This window comes from Lonchura striata, chromosome 24 (assembly GCF_046129695.1).
Source record: "Lonchura striata isolate bLonStr1 chromosome 24, bLonStr1.mat, whole genome shotgun sequence".
NCBI lineage: Eukaryota > Metazoa > Chordata > Aves > Passeriformes > Estrildidae > Lonchura > Lonchura striata.
In genome coordinates this window covers 4,128,525-4,149,232 of record NC_134626.1, presented here as the reverse complement: position 1 = coordinate 4,149,232, position 20,708 = coordinate 4,128,525, and the positions used below count along the sequence as shown (strand labels likewise).

The following is a 20,708-nucleotide window of genomic DNA, read 5'->3' as shown; positions in this document are numbered from 1 at the left end:
ATATATTTATACATAAATGCAGATGCAGGTAAAGGTGTATATCTATCCTAGACAGATAGTACATGTGTGTGTATATACACAGAGACACATATGTATTTGTTATTTCACACATATATATGAATGTATGTTTCTGTCTGCACACAAACATCAATGTAGTTCTGTAGACAGAGGTACATGTATAGGTAAAGCTGTAGAGGTTTAGCTGCAGGTAAATCCATGTACCTAAAGGTGTAGGGGTGTGGATGTGGGAGGTGTGCACACTGACTCTGAACCATAGACAGAGGGGAGCTTTGATGTCATGAGTGGGTCAGAAGAGACACCCCTGCCCTGTGTACACATGCACATTTATAGTGGGGCTGTAGGTGCAGCCATGGCCAGACAGCAGATAAATACACACACATTGTGCATGGAGCTCACACACACAGTGTGGAGTTTTCACAGTGCACAGAGCTCTCGGAGTGTGCAGAGCTCAGTGCACAGATCTCACAATGTGCACAGACCTCTCACAGTGTGCAGAGCTCAGTGCATAGATCTCACACACACTCCAGAGAGCTCACACACAGAGAGCAGAACTCAGTGCAGAGGTCTCACAGTGAGCAGAGTTCAGAGAGCTTCCACACACAGTGCAAAGCTCATACACATGCCCAGAGTGCACAGTTCACACACACAAAGTGCATAGAGCTCACACACACTGCACAAAGCTGAGGGTTTGCACATGCACTTACAGTTTTTGTATTTATGTGTGCACAGATAGAGGAAACTGCATATAAATGTATGTGGATATGGATACGTATATATAGATACAGGCAAAATGTTTGTTCTGCAGAGTACACAGACAGCTAAAAAGAGATGCATGTAGCTATATTGTTCTCTCTATAGCTTTATGTATCATCTCTCTATCAGACATGTATCCATATATATAGCTATAGCTAGACATACAGCTGTATATATGTAGCTATAGCTGTATCTAAATTACAAATGTCTGTGTCCATGTGTATATATGGCATATGTTTATAGAAGTATAGACATGAGTATATAGTTAAAAAGCTGGGTATGGATATAGAGACATCTACACATCTATCTGTATATATACATCTATCTGTATATACACACATTTAAGTACATATCAGTAATTTTCATGTGTGCATATATCCATACAAACATGGATGCTGCTATAGCAATATATTTACATGGATATGTGCACATCTATATATTACATATATGGATCAACTGAACCATGTATGTCTGTATATACACAAGCACATGTGTCTATGTGTGCATATATACATTATACATGTATTTTTCAGAGGTGTGTGTACACATCTACATAGAGATATCTATGTATGTAAATAGGTATTGATCTCTCAGAGACTGATGTCAGGGATAGAAGTGGAGGTAGAGCTACATCTGTATTTACTTGTGACTCTGTGTGTGTCTGCAGACACCCCTGTACCAGGTGTACGTGGGTGCGTGTGTAGAGGCTTTCGGTAGCTTTGTGCAGATACAACTGAAGGTGCCTGTGGGCTGTGTTCACCTCCACAGCTGCTGTCTGCAAATCCACGCGTGTCTGCCTGTCCCTGCATCTCCGCGTGTGTCCACGCACACCGACACTCACACACTTGCCCACACACACTCCCCTGGCCCGTCCCCTCCCGCAGCAGAGCCTTGTGCTCGCCCGGAGCATCCCAGGCTCTTTCCGCAGCGAACTCCCTCCCTGTCCCCATCCCACCCACCCCTTCCCCGGGAGTGGGTGCTCGCCGGGAACCGCAGCCCCACGGCGCCGGTGCCGTGGGAGAGGGCAGAGGCGAGGGCTGGGGAACAGCTTCGTGTTGTCGGCCTCGTGGGCGTACAGCACCCGCGTGCGCCCCGCGCCCGCCGCCAACGCGGAGGCAGGAGCCACGCATGCATCGGGTCCCGCGGGCAGGGCGGCCGGGCAGCCCGGGGCTCGCCTCCCGCCGGCCGTCCCTGCGCCGTGGAGCCACGTCCGGGGCAGCGCGGGCGGGAGCGCTGGCTCTCGGCGCTCATGGTGCGAGCCACACTCTCCACTTCGCTCCAACAAAGCGTTAAGCAAGCGAACGGGCGGCGAGGGCTGCGCGGCGGGCAGAGCGCTCGGGCGCGCTTAGGATCTGTAGTCCTTCTTGCTGTATGGTTTGTTGCCCAGGATGCTATCGATCTCGTGGACGATGGAAGACGACAGCTTTGGAAGGACCTGCGGGGGATGAGGGCAACGCTGGGAGTTGGGATTGTGACCGTAGTGTGCACAGGAGGATGCTCACCGCCTCCACCACACCATGTTTGTGCCACAAGCCCCAGCTTGCCGGCAGGGTGACCCAGTTAGGGAGAGCCTGAGTCAGGCCCAACCCTGCCCCCTCTGCCCAGCAAAGCCTCGTCTTTGCTTCTTGCCTTCGTGACAAGCAAAACCTGTCATGGAGCCGGGTTTGCAACCCTCTTTTCCCGCACAGTGCAGCACTGCAATGAGTGCTGTGGACAAATGTTGCTCCTGCTGGGAGCACTGACCTGTATTGCTCCAATATTCTCCATCAGCTGGTCGGCATTGGAGGCCCCCAGTAAGACAGAGCTGACACCCTCATTGCGCAGGCACCAGGCTGGGATAGGAGGGAGAGCAGAGCTTGAGCATGGCCCAGATATTCCTGGTGTCACCCCCAGCTGTCCCCCACCCTCTTACCGATGGCGAGCTGGGGGAGGGTGCAGCCCAGGCGCTCAGCAATGGCCTGCAGCTCCTTCAGCTTTGCCTGCTGCCGCCGGCCCTCTTCACTCAGGATCTTGTCCTTCAGCCACTGGTATCCCTGGAGAGTGGGAAGGGGCGTTGTGGTGGGATCAGGGTGTACCAGCACCTTGCACAGGCAGGGCATCCCCAGACTCCCTAGGTTGTGGCTCCTGAAGTTCCTGTTCCCCTAGGGACTTTGCAAGACCCCTGGCCCTGCTCCCTCAGCTCTGTCCATCCCCATGTGCCTTCCCAGCCCTGGTGCAGCTCACCTTGAGTGACGCACGGGAGTAGGGGGGGATGCCCCCATCGTACTTCCCCGAGACGATGCCACAGGCCAGTGGGGACCAGGTCATGGCTCCAACACCTGGGGACAGAGCAGAACAGGGGGATGACACCGCTGCTCTCAGCTCCCCCAGGGGCCTGGCCTCAGCAGCACTGGGCTTGGGGAGCTGGGGAGGAATCCCCACTGTCATACCTATCTTGTGGAAGAGCTCAGGGAGCTGCACCTCCACCTTTTCCCGCTGGAACATGTGGTACTCGGCCTGCTCGCAGATGGGCGGAATCAGGTTGAACTGCCGGGCCACCGAGTACGCCTCCTGCAGAAGAGACAGGACCCTCAGCGCCCTGCCGCTCCCCCCGAGCCCCCTGCCGAACCCCCCAGCCAAGTCCTGAGCGGCCACCCCGAAAAATAATTAAGGCTTAAGTGCATCTGCACACGCTTGGCTCGCAACAGCTGCTGTCCAATTAAATCAACGTCAGCAGCATCACTGGGGCTGCTCTGCTGTGGCCGCCCCGTCCCCTGGGCCCCTACCATGATCTCCATGGAGCTCCAGCGTGAGGTCCCCCAGTACATGGCCATCCCCTGGTTGATGACATGGGTCATGGCTCGCACTGTCTCTGCCGGGAGGGAAGGAGAGAGTGGCAGGTGGGGTTTAGCAGGGGCTGCACTGGCAGCAGGGGGCTTGCACCGCGCTGATGGCTGGCGAGCATCCCACTACCCAATGCTGCTGTGGGAGCTGGGTGCTGTCCAGGGGATGCTTTCAGAAGAGCAGGATGGGGAGAGAGGGAGCAGCCACTCGGGATGTGCCAGGGACCTCAGCCGACCTGACGTGCTCACACCGTGCCAGGCTCTCCCTGCATGGACAGCAGCCTGAGGCTTCTGCCAGTGCCCCCATGCCCTGTGGGGTTACCAGCACTGGCACTGCTGCAGGGGGAGGGACTGATGCATTGCCTGCACACAGCCATGGAGGGAAGCCTGAATCCTGTGTGAGCCACTCAGGGGTCTTGGGGGGAGCCAGGCCTGAGCCATGCGGGCTGGGCCAAGACAAGGCGTGCTCCTGCAGCCAAAGGCGAGCAGCGGGAGGGCAAGGGGCACGAGGCTCACCCGGCCGGCACCGGGGCACACACCCCAGCATGCTCATAGCTGCCCCGGTGGGGAGGGACCCTGCTGCAGACCCTGGCATGTGCCAAGGGTGCCCCATGGCAGGACCCTGGTGGGTGGGAGCCTCTCTGCTTTTTGTCCTTTAAACTGCAGTACAGTCTGAAGGGCGAGGGGGGGTTTCTGTGTTGTGCTGCTGCTGCCTCTGCATCTCATGGCAGGGTTTGCTTGAGAAGGGGGGAACAAGGATGGGGGATCACAGAGGAGTGGGGGCTCTGCCCCAGGAAACACCGCTGGCGGGCAGAGTGCGGGCAGGGAGTACCTTCTACGATGAAAGTCCTGGACTTGGAGGAACTAAATGGGTCCCCTGGTGATAAAAGAGAGATTTAGAGAAAGTGGAGTCACTGCTGCTGGGACAGGGGCAGTGACCTGCCACTGCACCACCAACCCTCCCCGCTGTGGCCCGAGAGGGTCCTGGCACCGGGCAGGAGGTGGCAGAAGTGTGACTGTGGCACGGGCCAACCGTAGTGGCAGAGGAGCGGATTCTGCTTGGGAGGGAAAATGCCCTTGAAACACAAGCCTGGCGCAAACCAACCGTGACGGCGATGAAAGGCGGCGGGGAGGAGCGTGGCACCGTGGCGCACACCCACCTTCCATCGGCGTGTTGGGGTCGGGCCGGTTGGCGAACACCACATCCACATACTCTAGCTGCAGCCTCTCCAGAGATGCCTTCAGACCTGCAGCACGGATGGGGCTGTCAGGCATGCTGAGCCCCATACTGCCAGCACTGAGGCAGACAGTGGGGCACAGCCTGGCACCGGGGCCAGCAGCGCCTGGCGAGTGCCCTCACCCCTACCCCTACCTTCTATGATGTGTTTTCGGGACAGGCCCCTCTCTGTCTCAGCCCTGGAAAAAGAAAGGTGGGTGAGAGCCTGGGTGAGAGCCTGACCCGTGCCAGCTGCTCTGCTGGAGGGAGGGTGTTACCTACTTTCCTCCCCAGAAGATTTTGGTGGTGATGACCAGGCTGGACCGTCTGCAGGGAGAGAGAATCACTGGTGGTGGCACCCACAAAGCCTTGTGCACCCTGCCTTGGATGGCACGCTCCTGCCCAAGGCTGCTCTACCAGCTTTTCCCAGCCCACGACTATGGGACTATGGCATGGTCTTGCCAAATAGGGATGACGTCTGGCTTACCTCCACCCTTTCTTCTTGATGATGTTCCCCAGCACCACCTCGGCCCTACAAGGGAAAGGGACATCAGCCATTGTCACCTGGCAGCTGCAGCCATGGGAGTGATGACAGCCAACAGGGATGGCTCCAGACCCCGGGAGAATAAGAGGCAAATGCAGTGGCTGTGGGGACACTGATTACCCCTTGGCTGCAGCGCCCAGAGCCAAGTTGCCCCCAGTGCATGAGCTTGCTAATTTTAAGTGAATGCATGGGCACATGCCAATGCCCTGGGCCAGTGTGCCCTGGGTACAGTTGTGCTGGGAGGGTGCATGGCTGTACCTGATACAGGCCACTACAGGAAACATGGGACTGCCAGAACCAGCTGCCATGAGCAAGTGCTCAGAGCCCCATGCTGGAAGCTGCTTTGCAGCTGGCAAACCTGGGATATTCCCATTGCCACTGTGATTTGGTGGGCGTCAGGGTGTAGGGTGAGACCCCTGTGGTGCTGCCAAAGCAGGGTACCTACTTGCCAGCAGCGTAGACTTCTGCCGTGTCGAAGAGATTAATGCCGTTGTCATAAGCTAAAGTCATCAGCTGCTCTGCCATCTGCGAGGAGAGAGCGGGGTCGGTGAAGGGGGTGGCCAAGAGCCGGCGCACGGGCGCGTGCGCAGAGCGCTGCTGTGCACCCAGGGCACAGCCACGGCTGTGCTGGCCCCATCCCCTCCCCACTCACCAAGGAAAGGCTGGGAAGACACAGGGTGAAGGGGTGCAGCCTTACCTCATCTGTGATCTGCCCTCCGAAAGTCACCCATGTTCCTGCAGGGGAGAGAGAGGTGTGTGCATGGTGAATGTGGTGAGCAACGAGCGCTGCCACTTCAAGCCCCCGGCCACCCACGCTGGCTCCCTCAGCACAGCCCTGGCACGTGGTGGCCACAGCTGGCCCTGCCGCGTGCACTGTGGTGCTCCCAGCACGGCCAGTCTCATCCTATCGTGTCAGAAAAAGAGAAAATAATTTGACAATTTCTGGGCCGTGACTCAAAACAGCCGCAGGGCTGAGGAAAACCCTTTCCTTCCCTTCGCAAATATTACTGGGGCAAGCGAGCGCTGCCCTGGCTGGGGAGTGCCGGCAGCTGCTGCGGAACTGAGGGGATGCATAGGGGCTGTGGCAAACCCTGGCACTTACCCAGACCCAGGCAGGACACACGCAGCCCAGACTTCCCGAGGTTCCTGGAAGACAGAGACCATTAGGAAAGGTGCCAAAAAGCCTCAAAACGCCGTCTCATGCATCCTGCATGCCACCAAACACACTGGGCACGAGGACTGGGAGGTGTGGTGGTGGTCCCTGGTCTCCATCCCCACCTGGGATGGTTCCACAATGAGAGTCCCTTCTCAACTGATTAACGAGCCATCCCAGGCTGGGCATCCCGCAGCTTGGTGGTGGCACTGCCTGCAACTGCGCAGTGATGCTGTGCCCGGTGGGGCTATTGGGAGAGCAGTGACCTCGTTAAAGTAGCTTCCTGTGATGAGGCTGGGGTGTCCGTGCTGCTGGCACTGGGGAATGAGACTGGCAAAAGAGGAGCTGACATGCTGGTGGTTGGGACTGAAGCATCCCAAACATGGCATGAGTTGTGCCTGTTGTCTGCATCACACAGGGGAGAGCAGGGCTTGCACCAGGCGAGGGTGCTCAGGAGCAGAGCAACACCCCGGAGAAATGGAGCACCCCAGAAAATCTGACCGGCACAAGGAACTGGAGAACAGCTTTCGGGAAGGGGGCCAGGCTGGCAGACGCCTTCGCTGTGGTGATGGAGAGCCAGTTACTTGTTAAAAATGACAAAGGCTCAAGAAATGAGCGTTAAAATAAATAAAGTGTAGGTGAGCCGCGGCAGCTCGCCCGCGCGGGTGTCGCATAGCAACCGGAGGCACCGCCACCGCCGGCACCGCCGACACGGGCACCGGCAGCCGGGCAGGGAGTGGCTGTGGCCCAGCCACGGGCAACCGTGGGCTGCACTGAGTCAGGGCAGCATCGCTCTGCACTGCCATCCTATCGCCCAGCATCTGGAGGCACCAGCGCTCCCCCTGTCCCGTGGCGTTTTTAGAGCATTTTGTGGTGGGGAGAGGTCATGGCCATGGGCCAGTGGTGGCTCAAGCCCCCATGATGGGGGTTGCCATGTGGAGAGGAGAGCACCTGTCCCATCCTGGACATTCCAAGAGCATTGCTGGGGTTCCCCTAGGCAGGTGACCATTGCTACTCTTGGCTTCCCAACCCAAAAGTGTGTTGACAGGCTGCCAAATAGAGATACTGGCAGACCTTGGGAAGGCCAAGCATTCCCCTACACTGCTATGGCCTTCCTATCCCATCCACTTGCTTGGAGCATCCCCCTGTGCCACTGTCCCTCCAGCAGCCACCAGTGGGGACTCCTGAGCTGATCACCCGTTTTCTGGGAGAGGGTGTTGCTGGTATGCTCCTCCTCTGGATGAGGACATGACTGTGGGCAGGAGCACTGAGCCCTCAGGATGCCACCGTGCATTGTCCCAGTACTGCTGTTACCACCACAAGGGTTTGGTGTTTGAGAGCTGGACAGAACTGGACCAGCCCCCTCCCCTGTGCCCAGGTAAGGGGGCTCGGCTGATTTGGACGACACTGGTGGATGACACCCAGGGTCACCTGAGGGCTCTGCTGGCCTTACACACTTTGTTGCCTAATGCTGGCACATCTGGGCTGCAGCGGAGGCACACGGCCGCTGGACCATGGCGTGCAGGCTTATTTGGGGGGGGCCCTACCCTGTCCTGCGGTCCATGCTAGTCAGGGGAGAGCCCCAGCCCCACACCCAGGTGCACACTCAGCCTCAATGGGAGAAGCCCTCAGTGCTCTTCCCCAGAGCCAGGACATGGGGTGTATGAGCCCTGTGGGTGCTCTTTGGGGGGTCCCCACATGCACACACCACCCCGTTTCCAGAACCACCATGGGCAGCCAGAACCGCTTATGGTTCTGCTCTCACTTTGCAGGACACTGACTCTCCTGCACCGAAAGGATGCCATGGCAGCCCGGATTAACGCTACCGTGACTCCCAGACCCCCCCGGCTCGGCAGCCAGCCCGGTTTGGCAGACACTGAGGATGCTACTAATCCTACTCTGAATTTTAGGGTCCCTTCTCTCCCCCATGCTGAAGATTTTACGCGCGGTTGGATCAAAGCTGCCCTGAGGGGACAGGAGCAAAGAGCGAGGAAGCGCACGGAGGCGCACGGTCAGCACTTTTAGCGACGAGAAACCGACAGAACCGGACGCGAAACGGAGACAAGGGGAGAGCGGAGCCCAGTCCCCCCCTCGGCGCCCCGATCGCAGTGAGGAACAGGGAAAGCCCCAGCAGCGCCCGTTTCCTACCGGTATTTCATCCCCGGCTGCTTGACGCTGGAGTCGCTGGAGGAGGGGGCGTTCTGCACCGAGAGCTGCCCCAGGCTGCGGGCCACCATGGCCACGGCGCGGAACTTGCCGCGGGTGCCGAGGCTGGGGCTGCCGGCATTCTGTCGGTTCAGCCGGTCCTCCGCGCTCCGGCTCTTGATGCTGTGCTCGGAGCACACAAAGGAGACCTGCATGCTGCTCCGGCGGGCAGCAGCGCCAGTTGCCTAAATTTAGCCGGCGCCCCGGGCGAGGCGGGGAGCTCCTCCCGCGCCGCCAACGTGACGGCGGGGGGCTGCGGGGCGGCGGGCGAGGAGCGCTCCCGTCAGCCCTCCTGCCCTCAATATTTGATGAGCTCAGGAAGCGAGCGAGCGGCACACGGGCAGGTGGGGGCAGGAGAGGCAGAGCCGCCGCCGGTACCCTCCGGAGTGGCCGTGGTGGGGCATCCTCCCCGCGGGTACGGCTGCTGGCCCAGCCCCGCTCCGGCTGGGGATGCGGAGTGATAGCGGCAGATTCTCCTGCACGGCTCCGAAACGAAACCCTCTCGCAGCAAGGCGTGTGCATCGCCGGCCCCACGGCTGGGCGACAGCGCGGGTGGCAGAGCCCAGATGTTTGCTAAAGTTGTCGCCCTCGGCGCCACAGCCCCAGCCGCACATTCCCCCTATTTTTCCCAGTGCAAGCGAAGTCGAGTGAGGCGAATTCCAGCCTAGCACCTCCTGACGAATCAAGTACACAGGTCAGCACACTACAGCACCGTCCTGCGCCGGCTGCCAGCACCTGCCGTGCTCCTCAGGATGGAGCAAAATGCAGCGATGGGGCTTGCAGGAAATTATGCACATTTGCCCCAAACCTAATGAAAAATCTTGTAATCTCTTCTGCTTCCCTCTCTCGTAAAGCTCCTTAGCTGGTAATCCTGCCAGCAGCAGTGCCGGCTCCAGTGCAGGGGGGACCTGGCAGCAGTTGTCAGCCCACAGAGGATGAGAAACCCCACAAATTTTGGTGGCAGCAAGGACATGACCAAAGAAGGAGCACCTTTGGGGTGTCTCTGCCAGCTGCTCCCATCAATAAATAATGTCCCCATTAATATTAGATGGGCTCTTGCCACTGTGTAAATGTTACCGTGGTCATTGCGAGCAGAGGGGAACCTGACCCGCGGCGCGGCACAGTGCAGCACGGCAGGAGCCAGCACTGTCCCCCACTGCCAGCTCCTGGGGGCTTTGCTGCAGTGGGGGACAAGGGGCACCCCTATATTGTCACTGGAGAACAGCCATTGTCCTCAGCCCTGCTGCCTCCCAAAGCCTGACCTGGGTTACTGGGGGTGATTGGCCCTGCACCCCATTGCCCCACCTGCAATGCAAGGGGAGAGGTGCATTGGGCAGGGCAGCCCCATCACTCTAAGGGGCTGTGGCCACCTCTCCAGCTGCCTGGAGTGTCCTCCTGACAAGGACATTGGATGAAATCCTGATACACCTTGCACCAGGACCCACATGCAAAATTAATTATGCACCCGCTCTGTGATGCACACCCATCAGCCAGGGGGAGATGCACACTCGGCAGGTGGAGATGTACCCCAGTCAGATGGAAATTTACACCCGTCAGGTGGAGAAGAACCTCTGTCAGGTGAAGATTTACACCCCTCAGGTGGAGAAGAACCTCTGTCAGGTGAAGATGTACCTCTCCAGTCAGGCAGAGATCTACCTGCATCAGATGGAGATTTACACCTCTGAGGCAGAAACAGCTCTTTGGCGGCTGTTTGCTCCAGGTGCCTAATCTTTAAAGCTCAGAGGCTGTCTGCATCTGCAAATGCCCTAACAGCAAACAGGAATGTCAAGTGAGAAGCTCACAGATCACCAAGTAGGAAAGTGCTAACGGCGCTGATCGACCGCCGCCTCTCCGGCGCACGCCGTGCCAAGGGCATCGGCTCCTCGCAGCCTCGGCGCGGCACAGGGGAGCCGAGGTGAGCTTAGGTGAGAGCCGTTCTCCTGACGAGGTGTCAAAGCAGCACCAAGCAGCGTCCCCCGTGTCATCCCCTCACCTCGGCCCTCGCGGCGCTGCCTTACCTGTACTTCATGCCAGTGGTGCGGGCGGTACTGTCGGCCAGGGAGAGCCCGTGCATCCGCAGGAACTCCTCCAGAGTCTTCGCCCGCGCCGCCGCCCGCACATCCCGCAGCCGCCGCAGCTCCAGCCCGTCGGCCGCCCGGGGGGCTGGGGGCAGCCCCCACTCGGGGCTGGGCCGGCTGGCCACGCTGCGCAGGCTCTCACTGTAGGTCATGGAGAGCATCCTGCCACCTGAGCGTGGGCTCTGCCGGCCAGCCACGCCGCCAAACACTCTGTGGTGCTACGGAGAGAGCTGGGAAAGCACAACATGGGCTCCCTCGCCACTCAGGGCACAGTCCTGCCTGCATTGCCATGCCAGAGTGGTGGCACCCACCCTTGCTAGGACATGTGGGGACCCTAGCAAAGCCAGTCTCTTCAGCGGAGCAAAGCCTTGGCGTGAGAGCTGAAGCACAACGGGAGAAGCAGCAGGACAGGGATGTGGCACAGTCCGTGTCGGAGGCTGCAGTAGTGCCTGCCACAGCTGCCCCAAGCCACGATGCAGCAGTGTGGCCTGTGCCCCGCTGTGCTGGCTCCCAGCTTGCGCTGTCTGGGCTGCACTGGTGTGCATCTCTGCGAGGGACACAGTGGGTCCCAGGAGCTGGCTGAGGCATGGCGAGCAGCGGCACAAGTACTGCTGGTGAGAATCTGGCACTGCGTGCCAATGGGCAAGGAAAATTGGGACGGGAAAGGGGTCCCCGTGGGGCTCCCTGGAAAGGGTGGACATCGGCAGAGGGTCTGTGGGCACTGGGTGCTCACGGTGCCTGCGTCACGCTGCCGCAATGTGCGCCACCAGCCAACACCTTCCCCACCACCGCGGCAGCGACCTCCCAGCCGGTGCGGCTGCCGAAAATAGCCTGCTGCAGGGTGGGCTCCTCACACACCCGAGTCCTGCCGGTCTCTGTGCCTGGGACCTCACTGGTGGTGGCACCTGCTCGATTTCTGTGCCTCTCTCTGTAACTTCTCTTGTTTCCAGTGTCTGCAGGGAGCAGGGACTGGGGCCAAAACTGGTGTTGGTGCCAGAGTGGCCACTGGGGATGCACTGTGACACATCTACACCGGCATCAGGCTCCAGCCAGGCTCCCACTGGTGGTTTTTTCTTTCCCTGTGAAACTCAAATTGACAGCTGCAGGAGCCAAAAGTGAAGGACTCTCTGCCACTGAGGTGTGACCTCCAGAGGAAAGGAGAAGGAAGCCCAGAGGATATGGAGAAGCAGCTGGCCAGGTATGACCAAAACCCTGGGGGTCTCCTCTGACATCTGGTGCTGCCAGAGACCACTCTGTGCTCCTCCTGCTTTGTAGCAAGGCCTTGGGAAAGCCAGGAGACATGGAAAGAAAACCTTTCCCTCTGTTGTGGCAAAGTCAAACTGAATCCTGTTCATCAGCCTCTTCCTGCCACACCTCAAAGCTGGAGACTGGACCCAGCACTGCCAGCATCAGCCCTTCTCTGTGGCTCGTGGCATTAATTAGGGCAATGCCAGTGGCTCCTGCTGGGTATTGGCACCTGGTGGGATCTCCCTGTTCCCAGTGGGATCTCCTTGCCCTGGTAGGATCCCCTCACCTGACAGCAGCAAGGAGAAACCTGAGCTGGCTGCACCGCTGCTCTGCTGCAGCCAAACGGCTGCAGCAAGCAGAGCTGGGGGTTTGATCTGGGCTGCTCTGAGGAACGGGGTGGGAATCCACCAGCTGCCCTGTCTTGACACTTCCCTGATTTTTGGCAGAACAGAACTGGAGAGAGAGTGGAGGTGGTGGGTGATAGCAGAAATCCCAGTGCTCCTGGGATGAGTGGCAGCAGGGCTGCAGGATCTGCCAAGGATGAGCTATGCCATGCCCAAGCAGGAGAAGCTGCTTTGCGAGGAAGGAGCAGGGATGGGGAACAGAGCACAGGCTCTGTGGGATAACAGCACTGTTAGCAGCATCAGGGCCACAACAAGTGGGTGACTTGCAGGGCAGCTGCCCGGAGAGATACCTGGCCAGCCTGGCTCACCAAGCTGGAAAACTGGCAGCCACCAACCTGTTTAAAGCCAGGAAGACCCCCAAGTCCAAAAGAAAACCACCCTAAACCATCAAATCCCAAGTCACCCTGCATGGAAAATCTTCCCGGCTGCCCGCAGCGGATGCCCCGTGCCGGTGCCCGTCCCCGCTCATCGCCCACCGTGCCCAGCCCCGACTCACCGCGCCGGGGAAGCTGCTCAGCAGCAGCGCAGCTCTGGGCGGCCGGGCTGCCCCAGGGCAGATATAAGAGCCGCGGTGGCCGCGTTGTTTTGCATTAGGGGAGTGTCGGAGCTTGGCGTCCAAGGCACTTGGCGGCTGCGCCTGGCCCCCAGCGTCCGGCTTCTCGCCGCGCTCCATTAGCCCTATTAGGGGATTTTCTTCCTTGCGAAGGGGAGTTAAATTATTCATGGAGCCTCACTAAAAGCCCGGGGATGGGCTGCTGCTGCTTTACGAACGCTGGCACCGCCTGCCCCTCGCCCTGTGGTGACGGGTCCCCGTCACCAGCACACAGGGCGGTGGGGACGGCTGGACACTGCGGCCATCAGGGAGCGGAGACGGTGCCCTGAGGCAGACACAGCTCTCTACGGTCCCTGCAGCAGTGGAGTCAGAGCTGGGCTGTGCCAGGACTGAAAGGCAGCCTCCACCAGGAGGGAGCCCCGAAACGGAACTGGGAGATGAACGCAGGTGGTTACTGCCTGAAGGCAGCCTACTGACAAGCTGCTGTTGGCCTTGGGAGCCTTTTGCACCAGATGTGTCCAGTGGTTCAGACCAGTTCGGCAGCCAGAACTTGCCCATAACTGGGGCTCGGCAGTGCTGGTGGCAGCACTGGGACGGACACTGTGAGTGCCACTGAGCCATCCCACCTTACCTCCTCATTGCCAGCCCACCTTACTGCCTCCCGTCATGTGTGGGATGAAGTAGGGAGGTCACAGCTCCGTCGAGAGGCAGACCCCAGTCCCCCACCCCATGGCAGCCAGGCCAGACCCAGTCCCACTCCACTGGGCTGCTGTGGCCCTGGAGCAGCTGCTGGCAGAGTGTGTGGGGAAGTGCTGCCCTCACTTCAGACAGTAAAAGGGTGATGGGGACGACTGTTGCCTCCTGAACCACTTAATGAGACTGCTCCTAATAGCAGGAGCCACGGAGCAGCTGGCTGGTTTCCCAGAGCTGCACTTGGGAAAAGCTAAGGGCTTCTCCAGGCACAGGATTGGCATGGGATGCTCCCCACAAGCTGAGCTGAGCCCCACACCCCACAGTGGCTGTCCCCCACAGCCATGTGGCCACACTCTGCTGCTTGGACAGCCCATGAGAACAGTCCCCCCCAGCCAGCCACACCCCAGGGTCACCACACTGAATTCCAAACCCACGAGCAGGTGATGAGGCGATGCCACACGTGATGCCCACCACACACGGAGGGACCCTGGCACACTGGGCAGGGCAGTGCTGTGCTGGCATTATCTGGGCATGGGCAGGAGCCATGGCCGCTTGCTGGGGGGATTCTGGGGAGGGGAAGGGGCCTGGTTACCTGTAGAACTGGAGCTGGCGCTTGGGGCTCCCGTATCTCGCGCTTCCGACAGCAAAGGGGAGAGAGAGAAGAAAGATGCCACAAACCCCGTTAGAAAGGAGGAGCGGGAGTGAGTGGCAGAGTCAGCAGCTGTGGGAAGGATCAGCGGCACCCATCCATGTCACAGCACAGTGCTCACTGCAGCAGGCACTGGCACGACCCTGAAAGTGCCCCCTATGCCCAGAACAGGCACCAGTGACCCAAAACGCTGCTGCTGCTGCTGCTGTGTGGGGGTTTTTGGAAGCCTTTGCACAAAGCGTGCTGGGGCAGTTTAGGAGTATCAGGGCAGTTTCAGGGAGTGTAGTGGTTCTGGGTTGCCACAGGCTTGGGTTTGAAGCCCCACAGGGTCCCCCCAGCACTGCCCTGCATCCTTACCTGTAAATCATCCCTGGGGAGCCCGTCTGCCGCAGCGAGAGTCGCGCTGGGGAGTCAGTGGTGGATTCGGGATACATGGAGCCAGCCTGGGCTCCCCGGAGCCACTTGCTGCCTCACCCCTGCCACAGGGGAAGAGGAAAAGAGGAAGAAATGAGTTTTTTGGGGCACGCGCATGACGACACTTCCTGCTGCAGGAGATTTTGAGCCAGATGGGCACGTGGCATTGACAGCAGTGTGGGCACGGTAGCTCGGCTGCCTCAGACCCTGGGGCTCACACCCTGACCCACTGATCCCAAAACCATCTCGCCCCAGCCCTGTTCCTCTGACTTCCCAGCCTAGCTGCTCTCTCCAGACTTCTGGTGGTCTTGAGACCTCAGGAAATCGTGAGGAAACATGGGCCTGAAAAACAAAGCATTCTGAAAACCCTGAAGCTGCCCCTGAGGGTCCCTCTGAAAGGGACAAAGTGATGGAAGGAAAACAGTCTCGCTTTTCCTGCAGCCCACATGTGACTGACTGGGTGCACAGGGGTGAGGGAGCTCTGAGGGAAAGTAGGGCTCATCCCCAGGCACCCCTGACCTCCTTGTCCCCATCCTCATGGCAGGGGCATCCAGCATGAGTCCCCGGGAGCTGTGCTCCTGCTCCTGCAACACTGTCAGCAGTTTCCAGTATCACAGAAAACAATGACACTTCCCTACAGAACTGGGGCTGGGATTTAAATTTATCCCTTCTTTCTTTAGGCCAGTGAGATGCCATCTTTATACTGCAGATCACAAGCTGCTCTGTTTCCCAGATAGGGACTGAGAGATCTCTGGGCTCCTGGCTGCCCTGGGCTCAGTGGGAGCATGGCCTTACACAGTGTGCTCATGTCCTGGCACGCATCCCGCCTGCATCCTGGCACAGCATGCCTGCATCCTGCATCCCTCCCGCATTCTGGCACAGCGTGCCTGCATCCTGCATCCCGGCACGGTGTGCCTGCATATCGCATCCTGCCTGCATCCCAGCAGGGCAGTCTTGCACCCTGCGTCCACATCCTGCATCCCTCTTAAATCCCAGCATAGCGTTCCAGCATCCTGCATCCCTCCCGCATCCTGCATCCCTCCGGCATCCCGGCCCGGCGTGCCTGCATCCCGGCGCAGCCCCTGCAGCCCACGCAGCCCAATGGCAGCAGCTGCGGCAGCCGAGCCCATCCCCGCGGAGCCGCCCACCGCAGCTCCCGGCCGGGCTGCAGCCCCCGGCACAGATCCCCACCGCCCTCCTCCTGAGCGCTGCAGGAGTGTGTCTCCTTTGGCCACAGCCGCGCTGAAGCCGGAGCCCAAGGAGCCTCAGTAGAGCCGGTTTTATTTTGGAGAAGTCAGGAGGGAGCTGCTCTCTCCTGAACCCGCAGCACTGACCTGAGCCTGGAGCAGACCCTGCCGAGCCCTACAACCAGGACCCGGCTGGGCTTCCCAAGCCCTTGTGACCCCCGGGCTTCTCCCGGGTGCTGGGAGTGCTGGCCCCGCAGCTCGCACGGCCTCGCCTGGCGGTGGGCAGCTGCCCGCAGCACCGCAGCTCAGCAGCCGCCACCGGCCGGGCACTGTCCTGCCCGCTCAAGAGCCCAATGACACTTCGTTAGTGGCAGCAAAACAAAGCTGATGGAAGCTGGGGGACACCCACAGCGGGGACAGCTGGGCCCCCGTGTCCCACACAGCCATGCAGGTCCTTGCTTGCACTGCCACAACCCCGGACTGCTGCGTGGCTCAGGACTGGTCGATCCTGTATCCCAGGGGGCTGTGGTGCCAGGAGCGCAGATCTCCACAATTTTCAGCAGAACCTGATGCCCCTTCCCTGCTGCCTCTCAGCAATGCTGTGGGGACCAAGTGCAGTGGCTGGCAAGTTTCTGGCAGTGCTAGAGGGACTTTGCTGGCAAGCACAGCTGGACCACGGGCACACAGGTCAGGGCTCTGCACGCCGAGGAGCCAAAGTGTCTCAGCGTTTGAGGCCAATTAATCCCTCTGAGCTCTCTGAGCCAAAGGCACCACCAAAAGTCCAATATCCTTGGTGTCAGCAGCTTGGTGCTTCCCTGAGACTGCTCCTGCACCTCCAACTTCATCACGGCACAACTCAGCTGTGAGTCTGCAACTGCAGGAGTTTCAGCAGTGGCCTGAGAGGGAAGAAAAGTGTTTTCTTCTGCAGGATGCACCCAGGAGTCAGGTGAAGGACACCCTCATGATTTGTGCTTCCACCAAGGTTCATTCCTATCCCTGGCAGCACAGTGGGGTACAGGAGTGTGGATGCTGCGACATGGATAGTTTATGATTGGGAAGCCCCTGGGAGCTGGGCCAACACGGAGGGGGGGGGGGGGGGGCCTACATACTGCAGCCTGCCAGACATGCTGCCATCAGAGTAGGAGCGGGTGAAACTGGACAAGGAATTAATGCAAATGTAGGGACGAAACTGCTGCTTCTGGTGAGCCTGATCCTCCAAGGGTGAGGTCCTGGGACAGGGAGCTCTGATGGATCCTTGCCCTGGGCACCCAAGTCAGGTGAGGGATGCAGGCAATGTCGCATCTCCCCACGCCAGGTGCCTGTCCCCATATTTCTCCCCTTTTTTCACTGTGCTTGCAGCACAGCGAAATGCCCCCCTCCACACCACGGGGAAGGTGACTTTAGCTCAATGACTCACGCTGCCCTCCCCTGTCGCCTCGGCACCTCCTGTCACCTCCTGCCGTCACCTCTGTGCTCATGCCCCGTGCTGGTCCCGTGCCCCCCCGCTCCCCCGGCTGCACCGGCGCCGCAGGGATCCGCAGAGCAGCAGCCCTGCCCCTTCCTTTGGCCCGGGAGCCTCTGTTGCGGCGCAGCATCTCCCAGCCCACCAGGGGCCTCCGACCGCCCGGGTGGGCTCCCGCGCCGTCCCCAGCGCATCACCGCGACACCGCGGCGGGCGGGCGCTGGGGACTCCGCTGCGACACGTGAGGTCGCCCGTGACCGCCGAAGCTCCGGCACCGAGCGCTGCTCAGCTGCCCGAGTCAATGACACAGCCCCAAACACGCGTCGGCCGGGCTCATTCCGGCTTTGCCGTCACGTACACCGAGCTAAAGTAACGGGGTCCACCGGGCTGCCCGCGGGTCCCTGGTGTGTGACACTGCCGGTTCCCCGCTGTGTGACACTGCCAGCTCCCCGCTGTGTGACACTGCCGGCTCCCCGCCGTGCCCAGCCGAGCCGCGGCCCCGCGGGCACCCAGCACCGCACCTACCTGTCTCCGGTGCTCGGACGCAGGGCGATGCGCGGTCGGGAGGCACAAGGCAACGAGTCAAACCCCGCTGCCGGCTCCGCGGAGCTCGGGAAGCGGCAGAGCAGCTGCTACAGCCGGCGGCAAACGCAGCGGATGGCGGTTCCTACCCCATTCCCGCTCCGTCCCCGGGAAAAGGCGTCCGGCGGAGGGGGAAGCCGAGCCCTCCGCGCCCCGGGATGCGACAGCACCTAAGGGATGCTGCAGAGCCGTCCCCGCCGCTCTCACATCCTGACTCGGCAAGTTTGGCTCCGCCGGTGGCTGCAGCCGGCTCCCGATCCCGCCGGTGCCTTAACCGTGTCGGCGCCGCAGCCCGGCACCGGCAGCGCGTGGGCGAACGAGCGGCTGCCACCAGCCGCCCCTGCGCAGCTCAAGCGGGGGAAGGCTCGTCCGGGGCCACGGGGAGCCTGGGCAGGAGCTGCATCATCACTGCCTCACATCGCGCCGGGTGTGCTCCTCTTAAAATAATCAAATACAGCGTCGGCAGGGATGCTGCAGGGTTGCCTCCAGCACCAGGGTCACCCGGCTGCTGCGTTCTGCCGCTGGCCACCCATCCTCCTTGTGCTCATCACGCCTTCTCAGTGCCTTTGGCTTTTTGGCTATCTTGGGCAAAAAGACCAGCCTGGCGCGTGCCACCTCAGTAAGTGGAGCAGGCTGGTCCCTGTGGCAGTGCGACTCAGTGATCCCGCAGTGATAACAACACCAATGCAGCTGGATCTAACAGGAAAGCTAGAGGCCAAGCCAGCAAAAAGGGGTCAGGGTTTGGGACAGGCTGCTCACACAGTGGTGCTCTGGCAGCTATAAATTAGGAAAACCTCGTTCTTCTCCCTCAGCTGAATCCTGTTCAGATTCACGGCAGCATCTTGGCACTTCCTCTGCCATTTCAGCACGGTCCTGGCAGCGACGGGGCCAATAAGCACACTGCCTGCTCCAAACCATGCTGACACTGACAGGGACCACTCAGCACTGCCAGGGTGGGTGATCCCAGCAGGCTGCCCGCTTTCCACGCCACAAGCACTTCCAGGCACAGCCAGAACAGGCAGGGAAGGCCATAAACCCCGTCCCGTTTGGGGATGCTCCCAGCACCAGCCCATTAGTGGCTTTGCTACCCCCACAGATGGTGGGAGCCATGTGCCAAGTTGATCTGCTCCTGCTCCGTGATGCATCTGACCCACAGACCCGCAGGCCATGAGCAGGAGGTGACAGCTGGCCCTGCCACCACCTTCCACATCAAAACAATAACAGTAATAACGAATAAAACCAGCAGCTCTCTTGAATCTGCCGTTGGCAGCTCCATGTAGAGGCATTTTCTGCTCACCAGCTGGAAAATCACTGCATATATGCAACAGGCCTGTATAGGGGATGTGACAGAGACTGGATACATCTCACCCAGCCTGCTCTGGCACTCACCCACTGCTGCGCCGTGGCTCCCAGCAATGCTTGGGGGAGAAACCCGTGGTTTTGGGAAGCAGGCTGGGTGCCCTGCCAACACCTGCCAGCAGCACAGACCACGTCTCACCTGGACGAGAGCCTCCGGTGCCCATGTGAGCAGTCCCGTGCCGGCCGTAGGTTGAACAGGCAGGGGGCCTATGGGGGTCCCATCATAAGGAAAACAGCCCCCATAAAAATGCAGGCTGGCGAGATAGAGGCTCACAAGCTTCGGGTCTGGCAGAAGAAATGGTGAAGCAGCACCTGGGCTGCAAGGGGACTGGGGACCAGCCGCAGGGTTCAGGGCTCCCTCCATCCACAGCCCTCCAGTCACCGCAGCAAAGTGAGACAAGAAACGGACTAAGAAACGGCAGCAAACTGAAGGAAGCTGAAGGAACCGCTGAAGGAACGTTTGACACACTGTGCGCAATAGGCTCAAGGAAAATCTAATATTCCCACCCTCTGTCACTAGGGCTTTGCCGGCGGCTCACACCGTGTCACCGGGGCTCCTGCCCTGCCTCTCCCGGTGTACGGTGACAGGCCGCAGGCCACCGGAGCCTCACAGTGTCCGCCTCGCCTCGCTGCGGGAACGAAGGGACAGCCAACCCCTCCCGGTCCCCGCACAGCCCAGGGTCCCACAGGGCCGAGAGCAGGCGGCGGGGCGAGGGCCCCTCTCTCCGCACCAGGGAGCGTCGGGAGGGGCATGCCGCGGCGTGGCCTCGCCCGTGGCCCTGCCCGTGGCCCTGCCCGGTTCCACCGCCCCCGGCATCCATCGCCCGGCCCCGGGCCCGCGCCCCCGCGCCCCCGCACCTGCCCCGCGTCCGCCGCTCCCGCCGCTCCGCCGCCCGCCCTCGTGGGGGCGGCCCCGCCCCGCCGCGCCTGGCCCCGCCCCTCCCGCCGCCCATTGGCCGCGCCGCCCGCCTCTCGCGCCGCATGCAAATGCAGAGGGCGCTGCGCCGTTCCCATTGGCTGCGGAGCCGGCCGGGCCCAGCGCAAGGACCCACCCCGCGCGGTGCGGCACCATCGCCCTAGTAACCCGATGCTGAGCCGGGCGCGACCACCCGCTCTGAAAGGGGGAGGCCGCCGCTGCCGCCGTCGCTTCCGTGCTGCCGCCGAATCCCGCGCCGGTGCAGAGTCGCTCCGGGACCGTCTCACTAATGACTGTCTCTGCTTTCCCCCGGCGATGGGGCCCGAGAGGTGGACGGCGGGGCGGCGAGCGGCGGCAGCGCGTCCATCCCCCCCCTCGGGCCGGCGCGCGGTTGGTTGGGCCCAGGAAGATGGCGTCGGGGCGCGGTGAGCGAGCGGGGGGGCGCGGGC

The 20,708-nt window shown here is 60.6% G+C and overlaps 2 protein-coding genes across 6 annotated transcripts in view; one reads left to right on the top strand and one right to left on the bottom strand.

The window, feature by feature from the left end:
* The window catches only part of CHD5 (chromodomain helicase DNA binding protein 5), a 32,663-nt gene extending 24,343 nt beyond the window's left edge, over positions 1 to 8,320 (top strand). Inside the window, exon 41 of the mRNA XM_021534258.3 lies at positions 8,282 to 8,320. Coding sequence (XP_021389933.1) covers positions 8,282 to 8,289 — 8 coding nt within the window. The 3' untranslated portion in view covers positions 8,290 to 8,320. The remainder of the gene's footprint in view (positions 1 to 8,281) is intronic.
* KCNAB2 (potassium voltage-gated channel subfamily A regulatory beta subunit 2) lies at positions 1,813 to 20,262 on the bottom strand. 5 transcript variants are annotated; one of them, XM_021534261.2, is made up of 16 exons: positions 20,202 to 20,262; positions 14,697 to 14,815; positions 14,283 to 14,324; positions 6,459 to 6,502; positions 6,054 to 6,091; positions 5,802 to 5,881; positions 5,300 to 5,344; positions 5,095 to 5,139; positions 4,969 to 5,012; positions 4,757 to 4,843; positions 3,540 to 3,625; positions 3,204 to 3,324; positions 2,998 to 3,092; positions 2,687 to 2,807; positions 2,518 to 2,606; positions 1,813 to 2,209 (listed from the first exon to the last, which is right to left on the bottom strand). In XM_021534261.2, the coding sequence occupies exons 2-16, from the start codon at positions 14,771 to 14,773 to the stop codon at positions 2,120 to 2,122; spliced, it is 1,104 nt and encodes a 367-aa protein (XP_021389936.1). In that variant the 5' UTR covers positions 14,774 to 14,815; positions 20,202 to 20,262; the 3' UTR covers positions 1,813 to 2,119. The 5 variants fall into 5 exon arrangements, with proteins under 5 accessions (XP_021389936.1, XP_021389938.1, XP_021389940.1 ...); XM_021534263.3 differs by lacking the exon at positions 20,202 to 20,262 and adding an exon at positions 17,928 to 18,282; XM_021534265.3 differs by lacking the exons at positions 14,283 to 14,324; positions 14,697 to 14,815; positions 20,202 to 20,262 and adding exons at positions 4,429 to 4,473; positions 10,733 to 10,968.
* Between the last annotated feature and the right edge of the window lie 446 nt (positions 20,263 to 20,708).